Raw genomic sequence first — 24,171 nt, forward strand, 5'->3', positions numbered from 1 at the left:
AGCTATATTTTACTGACTTATTCATGTTCATAAACAAATATTTATAGAGCATTTTACATGTGCAAGGCACTACACTGGACACCAGGGACAAATGGATAAATTAAACATGGTCCTTGATCTGAAGAGGTTCACAAAGTAGTAATGAAGAAAGATTTTTGAACGAATAATTATAATAAAAAGACAACCATTATTTATAGCAAAAATGTATTTATTCTATAAGGAAATCATGTTCTGCTGTTATTTAACTAGAAGGAGAATACATTATAGAAAATTTTGCTTGACAGAAATATTTTATTTAATATTTATTTAATGAGGCAAGAAGTATAGATCATATGGCTTCCATCTCAAGGTCTTAGACAACTAGTCCATTTTTTGCCAACCTGTCTGTATCTTGGCCATGAGGAAAGGGTAAAAGGGGAAGTGATAGTCTCATCCTGTCTTCTTGGGGAAGTTGCACACATCACTTCCATTTGTAGCTCACTGCTTAAAGATATTCATATGGCCATTTATAGCTACATGGAAGGCTAGGAAATACAGCCATCAGAAAGGTGGCCATGCGCCCTGCTAATCTCAGGAGTTCTGTTACCAAAAAAAGAAGGGGAGAATAAATATTGAGGGACAATGACTAGTTCCTGCTACAACCCTTTTCTGAAATAATTAAGCAGTTAACATGTATATTCAAAGCTATATACCTTTGAATTAAGACAGCAACCTCTCCCTCTCTATGAAGAAGAAACAAAATTATGTAATTCATCCTGACAATATTGTTCTGCATATATTAATGCTGGGGTTAGAAGTAACTACAAACTTTTCAACATAGAAGGACCATTAAATCTGAGAGCTGTTGAAGAAATAGGAAGGAGGAGATTTATAGGGCTAAATTTTCAAAGGTAATAGAATAATAGTGGAGCCATCTTGATCCTCTTTCTCTGATGTCTTAGAGAAAAACAACTAGGATCCCTGCAGGCAGTTGTGTGGATTGTGCACTGAACAATTCTGGGAGATGTCATTCCCAACATAATCACCATAAAAATGATTTTCTAGCAGTAAAAGTTCTTGAGGGAGGGGTGCCCTTTCCCAAATTGTATAAAGGTATTCTTTGGACAAGCTGCAAGTGGTACCGCAGTCCCATGCCCTTTAACACTGCTGAAGGGCAGACGGGATGGGTTGTGGCACTGTTTCGGGCCCTTGATTATTCTTTTAAAAATATTCCTGAAAGTATTAAAGTGAGTGAGCTTTGATGTTCTCCAGGAACAAAAAACTCAGAACATAAGCACATGAAAAGATGCTCAAGATCATTAGTCAGTAGGGAAATGCAAATCAAAACCACAGTGAGATACCACTTCACATCCTCTAAGATGGCTGTAATCAGAATGATCAATAATAATAAGTGTAGGCAAGGATATGGAGAAATTGGAAACCTCATAGATTACTGGTGGGAATGCAAAATGGTATATAGCCAAGAGAAATGAAAACATATGTCCACATTAAAACTTGTACAGGAATGTTCATAGTAACATTATTCATAAACACCAAAAAGTGGAAACAACCCAAATGTGTATCAACCAATGAATGAATAAATAAAACATGATATAACCATACCAAAATTCATACAATGGAATATTATTCAGCCATAAAAAGGGATGAAGTACTGATACATGCTGCATTGTGGCTGAACCTTGAAAATATTATGCTAAGTGAAACAAGCCAGTCACAAAACGCCACAATATTATATGCTTTTATTTATGTGAAATGTCCAGAATGGGTGAATCTACACAAACAGAAAGTAAAATAGTGATTGCCTAAGGATGGGGGACTGGGGATGGAGGGAAGAGGGTTGGAGGTAAATTGAGAGTGACTGCTACTGGGTACAGAGTCTTCTTTTTTGGGGTAATGAAAATGTTCTAAAATCGACTATAGTGACTAAAAGAGCCATAGAACTGTATCTTTTAAGTGGATGAATTGTATGGCATGTGAAATATATCTTAACAAGCATTTTTTAAAACGTAAAAAAACAAATAAAATGAACTCAGAGCAAAGACAGGGAAAGTTTTTAACCCTCCCATTGAAGGCAGAGGGTTAGAAGAGGTAAGACAATTAGTGTTTTCCCTAGGAGATTCAGTCCTCCATTCTTCATCCTAGCAGGAACCACAGAATCTGGCCAAGTAACATCTAGATCTTCAAGCTGCCAACTATTAGAGGGGGAGAAATAGGCTTCCTAAAGCATAAATGACACACTAGGGCGTAAAAACACTTTATAATTGTTATTTTTTACTAAATAAACTTACATGCAATGCCACATTTCATCTAAAACATATCCTCAACAGGGACGATGTATTAGTTTGTTTTCATGCTACTGATAAAGACATACCCAAGACTGGACAATTTATAAAAGAAAGAGGTTTAATTGTATCACAGTTGCACGTGTCTGGGGAGGCCTCAGAATCATGGCAGAAGGCAAGGAGGAGCAAGTCATGTCTTACATGGATGGCAGCAGGCAAAAAAAGGTTGTGCAGGGAAACTCCTGTATTTAAAACCATCAGATCTCTTATTCACTGTCACGAGAACAGCATGGGAAAGACCTGTGCCCATGATTCAATTATCTCAAACCAGGTCCCTCCCACAACATGTGGGAATTATAGGAGCTATAAGATGAGATTTGTGTGGGGACACAGCCAAACCTTATCAGACAATATCACTCCCAAAGGGGTAAAATGTATTCTTAGGGGCAAAAAAAAAAAACCCTTTCCTCTTTTTATGTATGAAGCACAGATATGCACATATTACATAAATAGATGTACAGTACATCTATGGTTTTAAATTTTCATGGAAAGGGTAATTTGGGGAAAAATGCCCAAAAAGGAAGCTTGAGGTCCATGGTTTTCACATACACTAGACAAACACTCTTCCTGCTGTGTTAAACTATTATAAGATGAAAATATTTGGCTCTTTCATTCTTCTGGAAATGCTCATGGTAACCAAAGGTCCCAGATTTTCTGTATAAAATATGGGCTCTTGCTATCTAACCAAGTGTCACTTATGAAATCATCTACTATCTTAGACTGAGAATTTATGTCTTGAAACTAAAAGGCACAACCTACTACAAAACTAAAAAAGAGACAAAAAATACGTACCTATGTATTAGCCCTTTTCAAATCTTTCCTCTCGTGCCCACGCCTACCCCTAAAATACAATCTTTGGCATAAAAAGGAGAAAAGGTGATTTTCCCCTTTCACTTTATCTACGGCTCTCATCCTCACCCTCCCCTCCACTGCCCCACCATCACCCTTCCCCACTCCAGACATGAGAAGACTTACAGGCCAGGCCCTGTCTGAAGTTATTATGTAGATGACATTGTCATCTGAACCCACAGCCTCTCCTTTTTTTCTCTTCTCTATCCCTTTCTCCATAATATGTATCTTTCTTTTCTTTTTCTCTTCTTTTTTATTTTATTTATTTATTTATTTATTATTATTATACTTTAGGTTTTAGGGTACATGTGCGCAATGTGCAGGTTAGTTATATATGTATACATGTGCCATGCTGGTGCGCTGCACCCACTAACTCGTCATCTAGCATTAGGTATATCTCCCAATGCTATCCCTCCCCCCTCCCCCCACCCCACAACAGTCCCCAGCGTGTGATGTTCCCCTTCCTGTGTCCATGTGTTCTCATTGTTCAATTTCCACCTATGAGTGAGAATATGCGGTGTTTGGTTTTTTGTTCTTGCGATAGTTTACTGAGAATGATGATTTCCAATTTCATCCATGTCCCTACAAAGGACATGAACTCATCATTTTTTATGGCTGCATAGTATTCCATGGTGTATATGTGCCACATTTTCTTAATCCAGTCTATCATTGTTGGACATTTGGGTTGGTTCCAAGTCTTTGCTATTGTGAATAATGCCGCAATAAACATACGTGTGCATGTGTCTTTATAGCAGCATGATTTATAGTCCTTTGGGTATATACCCAGTAATGGGATGGCTGGGTCGAATGGAATTTCTAGTTCTAGATCCCTGAGGAATCGCCACACCGACTTCCATAATGGTTGAACTAGTTTACAGTATCTTTCTTTTCAGTGCCTTCTCCTATCTTAATTGGTCTAGTCTACCTCATTTCAAAACTGAAAAGGATCTAATTTTCATTTTCAACTGAACATGACACAGAGTGCACACTCACAGACAAATGCCTTTTCCATTAACTGTAGAATAAAAAGCTTTGACTCCTAGTAAATAAACTTCAGCCATCAAAGAGAAGATGGAGGTGATATCTGCTTCAGTTCTTAGGGGTGGAGGAAAGGAGATGAGACAGATTAGAAGGTGGGGCCATCAGCCTCTGTCTTCTGACTCCCTGTGTCCTTGGAGCCCTCCTTTACCTCCTGCCAGGAAGTTACTCCCAGCTGCAGCTGCATCCATTGTCTTCAGTTTGCCTGGGAATTACTGGGTATAGCAGTGGCATGGTCTTGTTGCTGCTGTGGCCCTGGGACAAGGAGCACATACTGCCTGTATGGAGGGCCACACAATTCACTTACTACCTGCCCTCCCCACCTAGCTCAAAACTGTTCTGACACTCCCTGGTGCTGGGAACCCGGGGCCACCTTCCCTGTTCTCACTCCTAATTTCGGGACCACCAATTCTGGTCTGGGTCTCACTCTTCCCTCAGTATCAGTTGAGGTGTTGTCAGCCAGCTATCTACTTGTGCCCCAGGCAAGCAATTCACCTGAACAGGGGCATACTTGTCTGGGTCCTGGAGCCTTAGTAAGTGCAATCAACATAATTACCCACAACCCAAAGCATCTTTTTTTAGGCATCAGAAATATTTTCTTTAGTTTCGGTTTTCAGTTAAGTGCTTTCATGTATTTAGTCAAATATTGGCCCTTGTAATCTATTCATTGCTTTTCCCAGTGGAATTCAGATGCTCTTTACAAAGTTGATTTTCTTTTCTTTTTTTTTTTTTTTTTTTTTTTTTGAGACGGAGTCTTGCTCTGTCACCCAGGCTGGAGTGTAGTGGCACAATCTCGGCTCACTGCAACCTCTGCCTCCTGGGTTCAAGTGATTCTCCAGCCTCAGCCTCATGAGTAGCTGGAACAAGAGGCATGCACCACCATGCCCAGCTAATTTTTGTATTTTTAGTAGAAACAGAGTTTCACCATGTTGGCCAGGCTGGTCTCGAACTCCTGACCTCAAGTGATCTGCCCACCTCAGCCTCAAAAAGTGCTGGGATTGCAGGCATGAGCCACTGCGCCCGGCTCCAAAGTTAATTTTCAATGGTAAACATTTAAATGAAAATAAGAAACTTCTTTTGAGAGATGTCTATTCCTGTCCTTTGCCCACTTTTTCATGGAATTATTTTTTTGTGTGTTTTGCAATTGAGTTGTTTGAGTTCCTTGTATATTCTGGATATTAGTCACTTGATGGATAAATAGTTTGCAAATATTTTCTCCCATTCAACAGGTTGTCTCTTCACTCTGTTGATTGTTTCTTTTGCTGTGCAGAAGCTTTTTGGTTTAATACAGTCCCATTTGTCTATTTTACTTTTGAATAAATATATGAAAAACTGCTCAGCCTCACTAATCATCAGGAAAATGTACATCAAAACCAAAATGAGATCTTATCTTATCCCAGTTAGAATGGCTATTATTAAAAAGACAAAAAATAACAGATACTGGCAAGGATTTGGAGAAAAGGGAACTTTTACACACTGGTTATGGGGATGTAAATTAGTATAGCCATTATGGAAAACAGTATGGAGATTTCTCAAAAGACTAAAAATAGGACTATCATACAATCCAGCAATCCTACTTCTGGGTATATATCCAAAGGAAGGGAAAGCAGTATATCAAAGGGATGCCTGCATCCCCATGTTTATTGCAGCACTATTCACAATAACAAAGACATGGAGTCAAGCTAAGTGTCCATTAGTAATAAATAAATAAAGAAAATGTGGCGTATATACACAATGGAATACTATTTGGCCATAAAAAAAGAATAAAATCCTGTCATTTGCAGCAACATGTTTGGAACTGGAGGTCAGTATGTTAAATGAAACAAATCAGACACAGAAAGACAAATATTGCATCTTCTCACTCATATGCTGGAGCTAAAAAGTTGATCTCATGGAGATAGAGAGAGTAGAATGATGGTTATCAGAGGCTGGGAAGGGTGTTTGAGGGGAAGTGAAGAGAGGTTGTTTAACGGGTACAAACATACAGTTAGATAAAAGTGTTACTGGTGCAGGGGTGTCCAGGTTCTTGGCATCTTTAACAAAGAATTGGACAAAATGCACAAACAAAGCAAGGAAAGAATGAAGTAACAAAAGCAGAGATTTTTTGAAAATGAAATTACACTCCACAGTGTGGGAACAGGCCAGAGCATAGGGGTTCAAGGGCCCTGTTACAGAATTTTTGAGGGTTTAAATTCCCTCTAGAGGTTTACATTGGTTACTTGGTGTACACCCTATGTAAATGAAGAGGATGAAGTAAAGTTACAAAGTCATTTACTGGGCATATGCCCTATGGAGAGGAAATTCCCTGTCATAGCTGAAGTGTGAATTGGCCTTATGTTCCCTGCCTCCAGAGCCTATTTTCCTCCCTCAGAAGGAATAAGTTCTAATATTCGAAAGCAGAGTAGGGTGACTACAGTTAACAACCATAAATTTTATATTTCAAAATAGCTAGAAGAGAGGACTGGAAATGCTCCCAACACATAGACATGATCAATGCTGGAGGTGATGGATACTCTAAATGACCTGACTTGATTACTACGCATGCAACGCATGTAACAAAATATCACATGTACCCGATTAATTTGTACAAATATTGTGTGTCAATAAAAATATTTTAAAATAGGAAACTACCTTTTTACATGTAATAATCTGAACTCTTACTGCAGAGCTATCTTATCCAACAGCTCTGAAGTATAAGGAAAGCAAAAAGGAATTTGGAAACTTTCCCCCAAAACACCTTTTTAAGTTTTATTTTACTCAGTTATATCCTTTAAATGAAATTATCCCAGGGTGTAAAATATTAAGTAAAATATAGAGGCAATTTGGAGCAAGAAAATAGGACCAACTAGCACGTGGTACTATGCAATTTTTTATGACCCACTTTCAGACATTTTTAATGTGACATAAAATAAATTCTGCTCTCACAACTTCCCATCCTCCCTCCAATCTTGAAGCATAGCTGGTGGGCTTCCAGAAAGAGAGCTCTGTTCTAATCAATTGTTCTAATCCACAGCCTCCACACTTTCATCGCAGCGTAACCAGCTTCCCTCCCTAGTCTCTCCTCTCAAGCGATCTTCTACATGGCAAGTATGTATTGTGTGCCTAGTATGTGCCAGGCTCCACCAATATACACCATTGCTCTTCATTTAACCCATATGAGAATGTTTCCTATCTTTAAACTCTTATTTTGTTTTTTTAAAGAATAAAATCCACAATGACTGGTAATTCTTGTTTGTTATAGTTTGACAGTGATGATGATCCTCTCTACATTGGAGTCTTTGGGTAGGTCTCCACATCACCCAGATGTCTGCCCCTAACCCTGACCACCTAAGATTCTGGCTGGTGGTTGTACCTGGGCCTGAATGTAGACTCCAGAGGTGATGAAACCTACAGGTGAGGAGGAAGTATGTGATATGGAAACGATCAATGTCACATTAGGGTCCCCAGCGCTGTTTGTAAAAAGACTTCAGTGGTCTAGCCTGAGAATCTACATTGCCCTTACAAAGAGTCTATGGAACAGGATGTTCCAAACAAAAATAATTTCCTCCTGTCTTCTTTTTTTTAAGCCATATATCATTTGTAAGTTCAGAACTGTTTTTATGTAAGTACTGGTATATTTGGTGAAATAGTCCCATTACTTTGTAGCCATCCTTTTACAAAAATCTCACTTAATCCATTTGTACATCTAGGTCATTTTCAACCTGAATAACTGGATATCAATTTTTCTCAAACAGTTTTGACAAAATGACATAGTTTTTTTAATAAGAGTTCCCTTCTTTTCCTTTTTAAAAATGTAACTAGATATAGATTTATCATTGGTATAAAACATACAAATCTAACAATAGCCATTATTTGTTTTGGGTTATACACCATAACTGTACATAACATTTCTAACATATGGCTGGGTGCAGTGGCTCACACCTGTAATCCCACCACTTTGGGAGGCCGAGGCAGGTGGATTGCTTGAGCTCAGGAGTCCAAGACCAACCTGGGCAACATGGCAAAACCCTGTCTCTACCAAAAATACAAAAAATTAGCTGGGTGTGGTGGGTGCATGCCTGTGGTCCCAGCTACTTGGGAGGCTGCGGTGGGAGGATCACTTGAGTCTGGGAGGCAGGGGTTGCAGTGAGCCGTGATCATGCCACTGCACTCCAGCCTGGGCGACAGAGTGAGATCACCTTTCAAGGAAAAAAAAAAAAATCTAACTTTTTTTTTTTGCTGCACACAGTAATATTCTTCTGTCTTTATACAAAGGATGCTCTTAGTCTAGCTGGAAATCACTGGTTTCACCAAGAGGATTATCCGCATGATGAGAATGGGGGCTTCCAACTTGCTACCAGAAGAATGGGAGGGGAAGTGCCTCTGACCAAGGAGACCTCGGTGATCTGTACATGCCTCCAGTTACACAACAGCCAGATCAGTCTGAAATGATGACAGGAGGCAAAGCATGGCACCTGTTATACACTGCAACCATTTCTAACTTTGTATTGCTGAAAAGGTCTGAGCTGCCTGAAGCAGTGTTTGTGTTTTCTTTTGCTGTAAAAAAATGTACTCACCCTAAGGAGTAGAGGCGGCACTGCTTGTTGCGGACTTGATGAGCTAAATTGAACCTGTCGTCAAGACACACTGACCAGGGCTTGTGTGTAGGACTAGAGTCAGTAGCCAGGCTGTCTGTATTCATGTGATTGCATGCAATCTGTAAAGATTGGAAATCAATGTGAATAATTTGAAATGTTGGATGATAAATAGCAGGTAGGGACTTACTGCTTCCCCATCCCTGAAAACCATAATGGGAAAGTTATAATCTCTTCCACTGCTAACTACTCCCCTCCCCAAGGAACCACAAGACTGCTATAAAGTGTTTGGAGGAATTTCAATTACCAGATAATAAGTAATCTCATGGAGACTATATGCAGGTTTGGAGAGAGGTTAAGAGCTGCTGTAGCCATGTGTACAGCGTGTGCAGGAGAGAACACATCAGGAGCAAAAGGTGGGAGGAGCGGCGGTGTCAGGAAGGCTTTGTAGAGGGGTGCTAGTCCTAGAGGATGAACCGAGAGGCTTGGACCAAGAAGGGCATTCCAGACACAGAGAACAGTGCTCACCATGCATAGACGTCTTCGTTATCCCTAGAGTCCCTACTATAAGATGTGAGGCACAATCATAGGCATAGATCTCAGAAGCATACTCCCAAGATTAGCTATCCCTTATTTCAGGCAGATAAGGTGGGGCCACTAAGGTCCAGAAAGATGGCAGGTGTTATCCAAGGTAAACAGCTGATCATGGGTCAAGTGAAATTAATAGGCAGTCCCTGCTGATAAGGCAGTGTTCTTTGTGATACACTGCTCTAATGTGCTTCCTCCTGGAGGAGAAGGGCAACAGCCCCAGGCAGGAGGCTCTTCCTGAGCTAACAGAAGCACTTTTCTTAACTCATCCATCAAAATTAGATAAGAAAACCAAAGGGAATGTGTGTGTAAGTCAAGCAGAAGCAAGTCTCTAATTTCAACTGCACACAAAACAAATATACTTCATAAGGGATTCTGACTTGTGTTTGAGGCTAGTACATTTCGCACAGCTGAGGCTGTTGAAACCAAAGAAAATAAGGAAAATAAGTTCTGTGGCCAAGATATTTACCTTACTGAGCAACAGTATTTTCCCCCAATCCCTTAAAACTCTCATAGTCATCATGATGCTCCATGAATGCAGCAGCTTTTGCTGTCACAGCATAGACTACAGACCACTCCAGATGCAAAGAATGTTTTGAAATTCATTGCTTTCATCCATTGGAAAACATTAACAGCAAGCAATTTTCTTCCTAAGAAGATATTCTAGGGCCGGGCATGGTGGCTCATGCCTATAATCCCAACACTTTGGGAGGCCGAGGCAGGAGGATCGCTTGAGCCCAGGGGCTCGAGACCAGTCTGGGCAACATGGCAAAACTTCATCTATACAAAAAATACAAACATTAGCCGAGCATGGTGGTATGCGCCTGTAGTCCCAGCTATTCAGGTTGAAGCTGCAATGAGCCATGACTGTGCCTCTGCACTCCAGCCTGGGCAACAGAGCAAGACCAGACCCTGTCTCAAAAAAAATTAAAAAATAAAAAATAAAAGAAAGAAAAGGAAAAAAAAACATACTCTAGGCTTGCCTAATCCTTTAACTGATTTTCCGAAATTTTAATTTAAGAAGAGCATATTAGGTGGAGCCTATTCGACTAACACGGCATCTGCATTACTCTTGCTATCCCCTCCGGCTGACCTGGCAAAATCATCCTGCACTATTTATCAGTGAATGTAAGTCTTCTGCTAGGATTTGGACATCTCAGAGGAAAACTGAAAAAGTGAAACCCCTATATATCTTTTCCTTGAATCCACTATTTTTCTACTTCTCTATCTCCAACAACTGTTTAAAGGACAAAATAATCAGAGAAAATGGAATTGAATCTTTTCTCAAGCAACAGCTACAGAATACATTTATTAACTGGGTGCGTCCACATGTTAATTTGATAATTCATCTCCTACTCTTCTCCCACAGATAAATGGAAATTATGTCTCTGCCTGGCCACCTCCTATTCTCCACCCACTCACCTAAGGGAAGAGAAGTTGCTAATCTAGTTAGTTAGAACTCAGTGTGTTCATTGGACCCTGTTCTGCTAGTGGACAGATTACTGTGCCTTAAACATGGGCACCTTCCTGAGCTCCACCTCCAGTGGGAAACTAGTTAGTCCAGGGCAGCTCTGTGTGTCCCCAAAGCATGCCCGGACCTTATAAGCCTGAGCCATCTGCTTCGGGGAAGTCTCCTGGGATATTTTTATTAAAGTAGTATGATGATCCCCATTTGCCATTGTTCTTTGTGTACATGTCTCCCTAAACACCTCCATAAAGACAGATGAAGATGTGATGTTTGCAGGTCCTTGCTCATCATTCCCTCCTAATGCCATCCAAACCTAGCTCTAACCTTTCCCACAGTGTTTCTCAACATGCGGTCCGCCTACATCAGAATCACCTGGGAGGTACTTAAAATGCAGATTCCTGGGCCCCCTCCAGATCTACAAACTCAGAATCTTTGAGGCTGATACCTGAGAACATGCATTTTAATAAGCTCCCCCAGGTGATTTTTATGCAGATGGCCTCTTGAGTTTACTGGAGGCCTTTTGTAAAGCCCCAGTGAAAGGTTCCAGCCTAGTCACATCTCTGCCTCACGAAATGAAAAGAGGCTATACTTGGGCCAGAGCTTTAAACTGAAAACATCAGCCCCTCTGACTCCCACCCCTAACAATGGGCTGAAGGGGTTAGCACTGACAGTTAGCCAGAGGCCTCCAAAAGTCAGGTAGGTGTTGAAGATCCAGAGTGAGGGCTTTCAGGTCCAGCTGCTCCTCCTTTGCTAAAGTCAGGAACTAGGGTTTTATTTTATTAAAGATGACACTTTGTCTACTTTAAGCATTTCTTCTTATTCTACAGATTTCATCTTGGACAGACAATATCTCTATTGAAGAGACATTCTTTTTCATTCACTCCCCCTGATAACGTCCCCTCTTCCTTTCTTAGCTCAGAAATAAAACACAAGGGCCGGGTGTGGTGGCTCATGCCTGCAATCCCAGCACTTTGGGAGGCCGAGGCAGGCGGATCACACAAGGTCAGGAGTTTGAGACCAGCCTGGCCAGCATGGTGAAACCCTGTCTTTACTAAAAAAAATACAAAAGTTAGCCAGACATACTGGCATGTGCCTGTAATCCCAGCTACTAGGGAGGCTGAGGCAGAATTGCTTGAAACCGGGAGGCGGAGGTTGCAGTGAGCCGAGATTGTGCCACTGCACTTCAGCCTGGGCAACAGAGCAAGACCCTACCTCAAAAAAAAAAAAAAAAAAAAGAAAGAAAGAAAAGAAATAAAACACAAGAATTATTCAATTTTAACCATTTATTAAACATCTCATTGATTGACATTAGCTTTTGTAAACAAGTGAAAGTCCTCCATAAACTTCTGCTCCTAAAAATTAATTAAGTATTGATTTTTCAAACTTTCTAGTTAAGATTTATGGCCAGGGCTTCAATAAACTCTCTTGTAAGCAAAATAGATGAGGGCAGTAACTTCTAGCTAAGTTCCAACTCAACTAATTATGTTCTCTGTCTCTCTTTAATTCCCCTTGTAATTTTAGCCAAATAAAGCAAATTAGGCCTGGACAAAGGAAAAACTATTTTATGAAATGTTTTTTAATTATTTAACTTAAAGGGATCTAATTTATTTTCATTTCATTTTGTATCCCAAAAGCTTGAATGGTATTTCTGCCAACCCATAAGTAGAATCTGGCAAAGGGAGCCCTTAAAATTTTGGAACTTAAGAATCACTTCGATGATCTGCATGTTTACAGAACGATCAACTCTATGCTGTATGTTTATACAGTACCACTATTTTTGAAAGACTCGAGGGCAGAATTGTATACTTATTGTTTTTATCCCTCTGTGTGTGTGTGTGTGTGTGTGTGTGTGTATGTGTGTGTGTGCGTGTGTAGCAGTAAATACAACAGATACTATTGTTGTAAAGTTATATTCTGAATATCCAGAGCACGGGTTCTTATTCTTAGGTTATTCTTACAAATTGATAGATGGGTAGATAACTAGGTAGAGCGGTAGAGATGGATGGATAGATGGATAGATAGATAGATAGATAGATAGATAGATAGATAGATAGATACATAGATAGATAGATAGATACATAGATAGACAGAAAAACAGGCTTTAAAACATATTTTATTTTTTCTTTTTAAAAACAGCCACTGTTGCTTAGATTAATTTTATACTGCAAGGCGTGTTTTCTGGAGGCATATGGTTTGGGGGTTGCCATGAAAAGCTGAATCTGGAGACTTCCCTTATAACAGAGCACTGTATTTATGATTTAACTATTTCTTGTTAGCAGCAGACAGTGTACCACGGACTGCAGAACTCTGTCGTGTATCATGGTCTTTCACATTGAAAAAACAAAACAATAGTACCTAATTAAACTGAGCTTGATGTTCCGCACACTCTACCCAAACACCGTATCCTCTGGGATTTCATTTAAAAATGCACGGCCCCAACCATGCCTCCAGGACCACAACGCACAAGTCTAGGGGTGCCACGCCCATTGCTGTCTCATGCCATGCTGTCCTATGCCTTATGCCTCTGCTCCCGGGCTCTCCCGGCCTAGGAAGCTTTCCCCACCCATCTGTCTGCCCCCTGTTAGAGAACACCCAACTCTCTTGCACCCTAGCTATTTACCAGTGTGGAGGGGTGTTTTATTGAGGCTTAATATCCCAAGGCCCGGCACAGTGCCAGCCATAAAGCAGGTGTTCAACAAATACCCTCTGGATTGAGGAATGAATACATCAGTGATGCACATACCAAATGCTGGCCTTGCTGTACAAGCTTGAGCACAGATTTGAGGGAAGTATATTTCTTAATGTTAAAAAGCAGCATAAGAGGATGGGGGTGGAATTCGCATTAGTACCTTCAGAGCTTTTATTTTTTTCCTTGCCCATTATGACTCACTTCTGCTAACTGAAATTTTTAGGTAACAGTGACTCTAATATTCTGCCAGTTTTGTAGGCTTTCATTGTCAAGATGAGTTCTAAATGAGGCATAAGCCACAAAAGCAACCATAAAGCTTTGCATTACATACAGAGGGGGAGAGAGCATTGGTTAGTAAAAGATTCTGATTAAGAACCATTTAGTGTCATCTCTGGTGACTCCCATCTGCTGGCCTTCTAATAACCCGGAAGTACATCAAAGCACAGAACCTTATCTGGCTAAAATGGCCCCGCATTAAAAACCATTGTGAGGTCCGGAATTTTACGTCATTCTTTCTGGAGGACAAAAATCCTTCTAGTGAGCTTCAACAACAAATTCTCTATTATCGCTCATCAAGCTGAATAATAATTATACATCCAGTTATCCACCTTCACAAAGAGTTAGTTAGATCCTTAAGGGCAGAGACTATATCCTCAGGGCCCAGAACAGTTCCTGGCACCTTGTAGGCACTCAAAAATACTTGGTTAATAACCATTCTATACTACTCTGTGCACAGTACAAGCTCACAGAACTGGGAGGGACCTTAGAAATAATTTTGATACAATCTCTTCCATTTCAGGATCAGAACAAGGAGAGCCAGAGAAGCAAAGTGAAGTACCCAGGTTTACAAGATCAGACTACAGAGGATGCTTCAAAAAAAAAAAAAATTTGGCCAGGCACAGTGGCTTATACCTGTAATCCCAGCACTTTGGGAGGCTGAGGTGGGTGGATCTCCTGAGGTCAGGAGTTCAAGACCAGCCTGGCCAACATGACAAAACTCTATCTCTACTAAAAATACAAAAATTAATCGGGCATGGTGACAGGCTCCTGTAATCCCAGCTACTCGGGAGGCTGAGGAAGGAGAACCACTTGAACCCGGGAGGCAGAGGATGTAGTGAGCTGAGATTGTGCCACTGCACTCCAGCCTGGGTAACAGAGGGAGACTCTGTCTCTAAAAAAAAAAAAAGAAAAGAAAAATTTTCTCCTCTCAGCCCATAGTTTCTGGGAAAGATCCAAGAGAGATCTAAAAATGACCATTTCATGCCTCAATAGCTTCTTCTAAGCAAACATGCCTTGTATAAGTTATGGAACATTAATATGAAATACGTATAGAATGGAATTTAGTAGCTTGCATTACGTAAATTTATTTTGGCGAGTGAAGCCCATAGTTCTCAAATCCAATTCATAAAATTAAAACCTCTTATTTTTTTCTGGAGCCTTTAAGGGCTTTTTAAAATCACAGTTAAGAGGTCCAGATTCTTATCGTTCATGTAAAATCAAACTACAAAACTAAAATTTCAGTATTTTAATTAAGTCTGCCTAAGTCCATCAAATTAATTTGCAGCAGCAAAATAAGATAAAATCATGACAAGCACAGGGACTAATTCAACAGCCCATCACTCATGATTAATTCAACAAGCTTTTACGTCCATGTTTGGGTGACAAATACTAAAATTCCTATGATTGTCTCAGTGCATTATATGATAAACGAGACTTTCTTTTACCCCTAAACTAAGTAACCTCCTAAAGATCTAGAAATATATTCTCTCCTACAGAGGAAAAGTGCTTTGCTGCCAGAGAGGCTGGGGAGGAGAACAGGAATGTCAAGAGTGGGCTTGAGGGAGATTCTAAAAATCCAGGATCCCCTGTGCAGCACCAGCTCCACTGTGCAGCTTCCTGAGTGAGCCTCTGTGCAGCTCACAGGCAGTCTGAGCTGCTAATTTGCTAGCACCTCTCAGTTCAGAGCTAAATTTCCCTTGGGCCTTGATTTCCTTTTCTGTCTCTCTTTCCCCCTGGGATCAGGCAACTTGAGAATGGAACCTCCTGATTAACATGTCAAGAGCCATAGACTCTCCTTAATGGACAGTCTCTTTGCCTGCTCGGGGCACTGGCTCAGCCTGGAGCTGGGCAGGAGCTGCCACAATGTGTTAAGTCACTAATAAAGGCCTGTGCTCAGTAATGATTTAAAGTGCTCTGAGATAGAGAGCCTTTGGATTCATTAACTCCTCAGCACACTGCCTGCAAAGCCTCCTCTGCTCTCTTGCCTAGCGCATCCCTGGCTGCCAAGCATCTGTGACAGAAGAGTGGAAAGGCAAGTTCCCCCAAATACAAAATGGTGCTTGAACCTCTAGATGATGGTTTTGTTTTGTGACATACTCGACTGCCTACTCACGGGGACCAATCTGTCATTTCAAATGGTTTTCCAAAGCAATTTTCTAAAGTGGATCTTTAAAACACTTTGGGATGAATCATTTAAACATTTCAGGTTGGTGACACTCTTGGAGGAAGGAACATGCCCTAGCAAATGGAAGGCATCTTATCTGCCTCCAAGTGAGTGGATGAGTTTAAGCAACAATGCCTCTGAACACACTTCCCCATCAAGTCCTCATCAGGAGTCGCTGAGAACCTCCCCACCTCCTTCTTTCAAAAGAGGCAATCAGGATCTTTCACATTCTTCTCTAACTCGTTTGAGCCTGAAACACAACCTGGGTGGTGCTGATATATCTCAGGAACCTCCAGGCTTCTTCATCCAGGGACTGAGCAGAGCCTGCCCAAGGCTGGAGATCTATATGCCACCGGGGACCCTGCAAGAGACAGAAAACATAGGTTGTGTGTAAGGAAGGAGGAACTGGGTGGAAGGAGAGGGACACAGTATCAGAGAGGAAGCAAGGCTGCTTTGGCTGTCAGCAAAACACACACATGTGCACACAGGCAGCAGGGGGCTCTTTGCGAGCTGCTGTCATTAAGGCCACATCAGTCACAGGGAGACAAATGAGGCCTGAGACAGCCCAGCTCCCAGGTTAAGCAGGAGAATGCAAAGGCCCCAGGACTGTCTGACTCTGCATGTATGATCAAAGGCAAACTCCACTTGACCCCACTGGGCTCTCCCTTAACTGCAGCTTATTTTATATGACACTGTGCTCCACTGGGAAAAGAAACTCCCTTATCGACAACAGTCTCCCAAAGCTTACAGCTTCAAGAATATGTGCCTCTCTAAACAAAGCACCATAATGCTGGGGGCTAGTCTCTGTTCTGGGCATTTTTTTATCTTCCTCAGTGCAGGGAGATGGGGCCATGGCCCATGGCTGCTGGGACCCTGCACAGGCAGAGCAAGGACCCCAGAACTGTCATCACCAGGGCTGGGGAGGGTGGCTTTCTAGCACTGTGAGGCAGCCACCACCTGTTAGCAGAGGTTAAGAGGTGCTCCCATGAACAGAGTGGTTAAGGATGACCCGCTCAGTCCCCTTTTGCAGCAAGGATGGGTGAATGAAGGGTTGGGGGGATGCAGTGGTCTGGAGAAAGCAAAAATGGGAGCCCCTCCAGTAAAAAGGGGGCACTAGTCAGGGAATCCTTATTAGAGCTCAAAACTCCCTACCTATAGTTGTCAGCACCGGGAGACCTCCAGGAGGTTCGCTGCAATTCCCAGGGGTGGGGAGGGCTCATGCAGGGTGGGGAAGGGCTGGGGGAAGGGAGAGCTCCAGCAGCTGGCGGGGTCAATGTCCAGCGCTAGGAAAGGCTTTGGGTGTCATAGCATAGGTTTCCTGCAGTGTAGTGAGAATGGGACCCTAAACACCTTTTTATGGTGAGGAAGTAGGCAGGGGAGGGTTCTAGGGGCAAGATAAAGGGATCATTCATATATACACGGTGTTCTCCAGTCAGGTACTGTGGTGGGAACTGTCTGCACCCAAAAAAGAGACATCTAGACAGGCCAGCCATGAGATGCTTTAGTACAAATGTGGTTTGTTGCCCCTAGATGGGGTGGCCTAGGTGACTCGGGGTTACATAGAAAACAGGGAAGTAGTGGGGAACAAGGTTAGTCTATGTGAAGCCAGACCATCTGGGTTTGGGGAAGAGGAATCCATTCTCACGTGGGGGTCTGAGATCAATGCAAGCGCTTTGGAAGTGATCAAGGATTATTCAGTTTCGGCATTATTAGACACACACCACTGCAGAATCCCTGTAGAGCCCACAGTCTCACATCCCCACAGCCTGTACTGCCCTTGTGGGGGCTGAGCCCCATGCAGTCCCTCTAGATTGAAGGAGGCCTCCCTGGTTACCCGCAGGCTGCCTCTTTTTTCAGGAACCCATAGGGCAGGGCCAGCTGTATGGGCATGCAACCTGTGCAGTCTTAGGAGGCCATGCTCAGTTTAATGCTCTGCTGATGCTGCCTCGAAATTCTTAGTAATTTTATTACTTTTTTATTACTGCTCCTTGCAGAGCAGGGCTAACTCACAGGCAGTGTGCCTAGAGTCAGTCAAAATTCTTAATAATTTTTGAACAAGAGGCCCTGCATTTCATTTTATACTGGGCCCACGAATCATGTAGCCAGTCTTCCCTGAGGGACACCTTCTGGAAGAACAGCCTTTTCTTATAGCTCTTCTTGTTCTGTGCAGGCTGAGCAGGCAGAGACTCTAGTAACAGAGCTGGAGAACATTAAGTCATACATCTTCCCAGTTAATGCCTCCCACACCCTCATTTCTTTTTTCCTTCTCTGAATTCGATGTTGATTACCATTTGGTCAAACAATATTTATTGAGCCTTAGCCACTCTGTGCCAGGCACTGGTAAATACAGATATGACTAAAACCCAGGCTCTCCCAAGAGGCACTCATGGTCAGGTGGGGGAGACAGATATGTACAAAATAACTTCGATAGTAAAATGCTAAAATATTCAGGAGAGTCGTTCTCTTTAGGAAATTATTCGATTCTGAAATCATAAATTATCAACACATTTAAACACAAATGCCTCCAGTCCTGCTTGGTCACATTGACAGAGTGAGTGCTTCCCAGGTTGTTGCAGCAGCCAGCACAGCAACATGATGTCCCAGGAGCACTCAGCTAGGCCCGGGGTTTAAAACCTCCCACTTCACTGTCATGGACCACTCACAAGGGCCCCGAGCATCTGGCCCAGGAGTCCCTGGATGAAAATGATGAAGTTCACATGTTATGGTTTTCCTCAAAATCAGGAGTTGGCAAATCTTTTCTATAATGGGTCAAATAGCCAATGTTTTAGACTTTGCAGGCCACACAGTTTCTGTTGCAACTCCTTGCCTCCTGTTGTAGCTCAAAAGCAGCCATAGTCAGTAAGTAAACAAATGGTTATGGCTGTCTTCCAATAAAGCTCCATTTACACAAACAGGCAGCAGGCTGGATTGGGCCTGCAAGCTGTAGTTTGCTGACTCCTGCTCCAGCTGATTCTAATTCAGATGTAGGCTGGCCTAGAAGAGGGGGTTTACTGAAATAATGCAAGGGAGACAGACTATGATGTTGTTGGGGCTCAGAATATGATTCCTCAAAGTCTTGTGCTTTGGCATGGTATGAACTTTAAAGTGTTGTAGGACTTTCTCCTTAGTTCAGGTAAAATGGGGTCTTTGTCAGATGACCATGAGAGACTGGGCTCACAGACACTTTGAAGGGTGAGATAAATGGAATTTACTGGGCAAAAAGGAAAAAAAGGGAAACAGGGACTCTCAGCAAAGCAAAAGTTCTGCTATCTGGCTTCCTGCCTCACAGATTGAATCCCAGTTTCCACCCCAGAAGAGGAGAGGCCGGGCTCCTCCCCACTGCAAATGGTGCAAACTTCCCGGGGGCTCTGGCCCATTATGCACTCCTCCCAGTGCGCAGGCTGGTCAGAGTTTCTCTCGGGTCCCCTTTATACTTGGCTGTCTCAAAAGGACATTGGATGGGCCTCAAAGGCGAGTTCTCTCTGATCTTCTGTGGCCCTCCTGTCTCCCACTCCTCTTTCTTCCCCAAAGTGAGTTCTAGAAACCAGAATTCCTCTTCTGCAAGGCAGGTGAGAGAAACTGGAGACCCTCTTCCCCAAAGCAAGCCATAAAATCTACAACGGTCACTCTCTCCCTTCTCCCCAAATACCTTTGTTCCAGAGGGATCTTGCCCCATACCCAGGAGGAAGAAACACTACACAGAGAGACCAAGAGGAAGCTGAACAGACGGGCCTTGCTGGGGTTCCCCGCTCAGTCTATTACCATTAGATCAGACCCTTTTGTCCAATCACACTTCCACGTAGCTATCCATCTTCATGGAACCTAAGCATTAAAATAGATCATTTTCCCTGCATCTCTAGGTCTTCATTTCTGAAGACTTCCATGTCATGTAAAACTTTGATTAAGTAAATTTGTTATGCTTTTCTCTTGTTCACCTGTCTTTTGTTAAAAGAGGGTTGGCCATATGCTTATGATGAGTGAGGAACGGTATTACACCTAGATTATAACCAATGTTGTCATCTGGGTGACTTGGGCAATCAGTCAGGGTCCTAGCAGGATCCAGTGGGCTCATTCAAACTGGCTAATTTGAGAGAATTTAACAAAAAGACTATTTACAAAGGTGTGGGCAGGGCTTAAGGAAACCAATAAAGAATAAATAATGCAATACCTGTGTCTGGTAACACCGGAGAGCCCTTACAAGCCTAAAGGGAACTATATGGAGAAGTCTGTAGTATAGGAATACAGCCAATCCTATTACATACTCCACCCTGTCTTCCCCACCCACCAATCTCCTGCCTCCTATTGGCCAAACTCAAAGGGAAAGCAGGGAAGAGTGAGGCTGTGCTTGGTCCCTGCAGGTCAGCCTCCTGGGGTGGAGCAGGGTGGAGGTTGGGCCAGCAGGAGCAAATGGAAGGCTTCTTGTTCCAGCATTCTTTGGAAAGAGGCAGTGAGACTTGACCAAGGAGTCATTCATTCATTCAATGGGCATTTGTGCCACATGCCAGGCTCTGTGTTACAATTTAATATAGGCCACAGCTATGTAAACCAATAAATGCCATAAAGGTTATAGGGGCTCTGACAGAGATCTCTACAGGGTACACTGGGGGCACAAAAAGGTGCAGCGCCTGAGTATTACTCCAAAATAAATGCCTGAAAATACAAAGGCAGAGCGTGGGAAGCAGTCTCCACTACTAGAAGCCCAAAAGCACATGAAAGGTCTTTCCAGCATTATTAAAGAGACATCTTAAACACAGTAGTAGCATTTAACCTGAGTTAACATACAAAAGTAACTTCACAGATCAATAATTTAGAATCCATATGGTAAATCAATATGGTGAAACTATAGAATTATCTTAAGGGTCTGCAAATAGTATTCTTCTTGCAACCTAATATTTTTCATTTCCAACTGAGTGTTGACCACAAAGAAGCTAAGCACAGCAGCTGGAGCAGTGAATAATGTTAAGTTGAGGAGTCTCAGATGGGGATATAATAGAAACACCGCAAATAGATGCCCTCAGAAGTGCTCTGGCTTAATGCTTTGGTTGAGCTGTTTAAAAAACATTTCACATAAAGCAACGTTCTTATTGGAATCAGTCTGACAGCAGTTTGTGATTATTTCCCCATGGAAACCACTAGCTTTTATCATCTCTTTCAATTATCATTTGTCTTAATTCTCTAGAGTATACATCAACATTTGTCCTTCCCAAATTCCCACAAAGAGAATACTCTGAGCACCTTAAAACATCAATGGCAGGTTAAATAGAAAAGGACAAAAATCATCTTTCCCTTTTTAAAAGCTTTTTTTAATCATTGTGATTTTACTCCAAACAATTCCCTAAATGCCAGGGTCCATTAAATGCCTATCATCCACATGCTTCAAATATCAAGTGGCCATAACAACACCACCCCTATTGCTCCCAGGAGGTGGGAACGTGGATTCCCAATCCTGCCTGCCACCTGTACTTCCTCTTCAGACAGGTAAAGCAGCAGCTTAAGCAGAGGTGGCTGGAAATAACATCATTTTGGATTGGTCTGTTTGTCTGTCCCCAGCAGGCCTGAGCTGAAATGTCAAATGAGGTATTATAATGAGTTGCCACAGAGAAGCAGCTTTGTTTCTGAGCTTCTGCAGGAGTGGGGACCCCCTCTATTTCTAAACCACCAGGGCATTCATACAAAGGGGCCTGCCCCACCTCAGACAAGCATTTCTCAGGGCAGGCGTGGTCCTGATTTCCAAGATAAGGAAGCAGCCTCCTTTCAGTTTTGCAAAGGCCTTATCTGGCACCTTGTCCAGAAAATGTGCATTGAAAAGTGAGCAGGCTTCTTCTAATGAGAGGCAAATGTTTTCATTACTAGAGAAAAATTCCAAAAATTCAGATTACGGACAGCAGAAGATTCCATATGCAACTAGCTCATGTTATTTAGTGGCTATTTTGCAGATATCTGAGATTCTACTTCCCAAAGGGTAAAAAGTGATCACTGAGTCATTCAGTGCATGGAGATAATGGATTTGACTCAAAAAGACTGCAACAAGCACAGCCATGAGGCTTTGGCATATTTTTATCATTTGTGATCTCAGCATAAAGTTTTGTTTCTTGAAAAAAAGAAAGTGATTCTCTCAAGCCATGAAGCTGAATTCCAAGATTTTACTCCTAAAAGATAATGCCAAAAAAAAGCAATCTTTTAAAATACTCCTTTGCCTACCAGCTTACACTCATGTACATAATAGAAATATATTAATTCAAGACCATGTAGCATTTAAAAACTTTACAGGAAAAAAACCAGGCCCACTCATGACCTAGAAAAGAGAGCTATCGATTCTGTGTTATGCAAAAGCTTTCTTTGTTGTAAAATTTGGAATAACAGCTTCCTCCTTCACAGACCATATCCTCACACCCATGAATGACCTTAGGCAGCCCATGAAGAAATTACCAAAAAATAGTGCCACCATCAGCTTTACAAGCATGTTTCTACATTTTTTGTATAAAATAAACCAAAAGGATGCTTCTAATGCCCCATTCCTCTGTGTTTCAAGGCTACAGTCCTTTCGAGGATGAAATTATATGATGACTAATGTCAATGATCAGTTTCTTTATCATGATAGATAACTGATAAAGTGTTTGGGATATTTTTTATAAAGTTTCAATACTCCCAAATGCATGTTCCCACCCCAGTGAGCTCCTGAAGGGTTTTAAAACCAGCAGTTTTCTGCTGGGAAAGATGGCTAACCATCAATTCTGTGCATCACAATTGTGTGCGTGGAAATGAACAAGGAACTAGGTTGTGAGTCCTCGACTCCAACTCAACAATAAAGTGAGTGTGTGTTGATGTGTTGACAATGGAGAAGCCTAAGCTTTCTGGGAGAAACAAATCCAAAACAAGTAAAATAGATTTATTTAGCAATTTTGCTGCAATTTTGTGCTAATTAAGAGCATCTGTTAGTGGGCAGGAAACAATGACTGAAGGAAATTGTTTATTCCTTTTTAGAGGGGGTGGGGGTGGGAGCAGTTGGGGGAGGGAGAGGCACAAAATGGTATCTGGACAGAACATGACTCTAGCCCTGGCTGAGGCTGTCAGCACTGCCGTTACGTTTCTGTAACGCCCTCAGTGTGTGCCCAGCGCTTCTGAAGGCTGCGGGGGGAGTGCCGGGTGCAGTTCACGTGCCTTCCCCTCAGCATTCTCCCGTAATTGGCCTGTTTCTCAGACCCGGCCCTGCTTCAGAAAGAGCAAGAATCAGTTATACATTGTGCAGTGATGTTTAAAATTCAGGTAACCCATGCAAAAATTTCATTTAAAAACAAAGGATCTCAGTTTCCGTTCTGGGCAAGCACACTCCCACCCCGCGCCTCCCACGGAATGCAGCAGTAAAACCTGGACAGAATGCACAGAGTGGTTATTTGAGGAATCTGAAAAGTAAACAGTAGCAGGCAGATTGGAGAAGAAGACCAGAATTCAAAGACCTCTAAACTAGGAGCCAGGTCACCATTGCTTTTCCTTCTGGTATCCTGCCCGCCCCTACTCTAGGCTGCCTGGCACCGGTGGTGGGCACTGGCGCAGCCAGGAAGCACCAGGAGCAGCCCCGCAGTTCAGGCTCCAGGAGGCGGGGCGTCTCCCGATGCTCAGGGAGAGTAGAGGAAAACCTCACTTTTCCTCCTTTTTTTTCCTTTCTCCGTTCTTGCAAGTAATCCCACTAAGATGGTAGAAGCCACAGTGGGGACCTGAAGGCACCTAGAACTCTACGAAAATGGAAGTTTCCTCTCCTATCTGAGGCAGTGGACCCCAGACAGTGGGGTGAATCCTCATGGACTATTTCTGTCTCTCTCTTCCCGCAGCTTGGCCTTGGACTCAGGCACAGTCATAGGAAGTGTGAAGCAGAGCGTAGGCAAAGCAGCGGTAAAAGCTCAAACTTTCTGGTCATAGATTCAAAAACCGCAGGGAACTGGGTACTACCGCGGAAACCGGGAAGAAGGAGTAGCTTGGGAAGGCAGCCCCATTAACGGGTTTGTAAAGCACCTGGGCTCACTCTAGAACTGTACATGTGCGGATCTGATCCTGCCTGGCACAGCAAAGACTGAGAACTGAGCTAATAGACGGACCTCTGGAGCTAACAGACAGACCTCTGCCCAAGCCCCAGACTGGCCAGTAGGTGGGATACACATGGGACAGAGGTGAAACCCCTACAG

At 42.4% G+C, this 24,171-nt stretch overlaps 1 protein-coding gene across 6 annotated transcripts in view; it reads right to left on the reverse strand.

Annotated features, from left to right (window-relative positions):
* The window catches only part of METTL24 (methyltransferase like 24), a 133,661-nt gene that overhangs the window by 81,643 nt on the left and 27,847 nt on the right, over positions 1-24,171 (reverse strand). For 5 of the 6 annotated variants that reach the window (XM_063724951.1, XM_063724950.1, XM_063724949.1 and 2 more), the window contains exons 2-3: positions 16,254-16,352; positions 8,786-8,925 (exon numbers count right to left, since the gene is read on the reverse strand). In XM_063724951.1, coding sequence (XP_063581021.1) covers positions 8,786-8,925; positions 16,254-16,352 — 239 coding nt within the window. Of the gene's footprint in view, positions 1-8,785; positions 8,926-16,253; positions 16,353-23,448; positions 23,490-24,171 lie in introns of those variants that run through there. The other variant, XM_063724952.1, reaches the window with a different exon arrangement.

Source organism: Pongo abelii, chromosome 5 (assembly GCF_028885655.2).
Source record: "Pongo abelii isolate AG06213 chromosome 5, NHGRI_mPonAbe1-v2.0_pri, whole genome shotgun sequence".
Lineage (NCBI taxonomy): Eukaryota > Metazoa > Chordata > Mammalia > Primates > Hominidae > Pongo > Pongo abelii.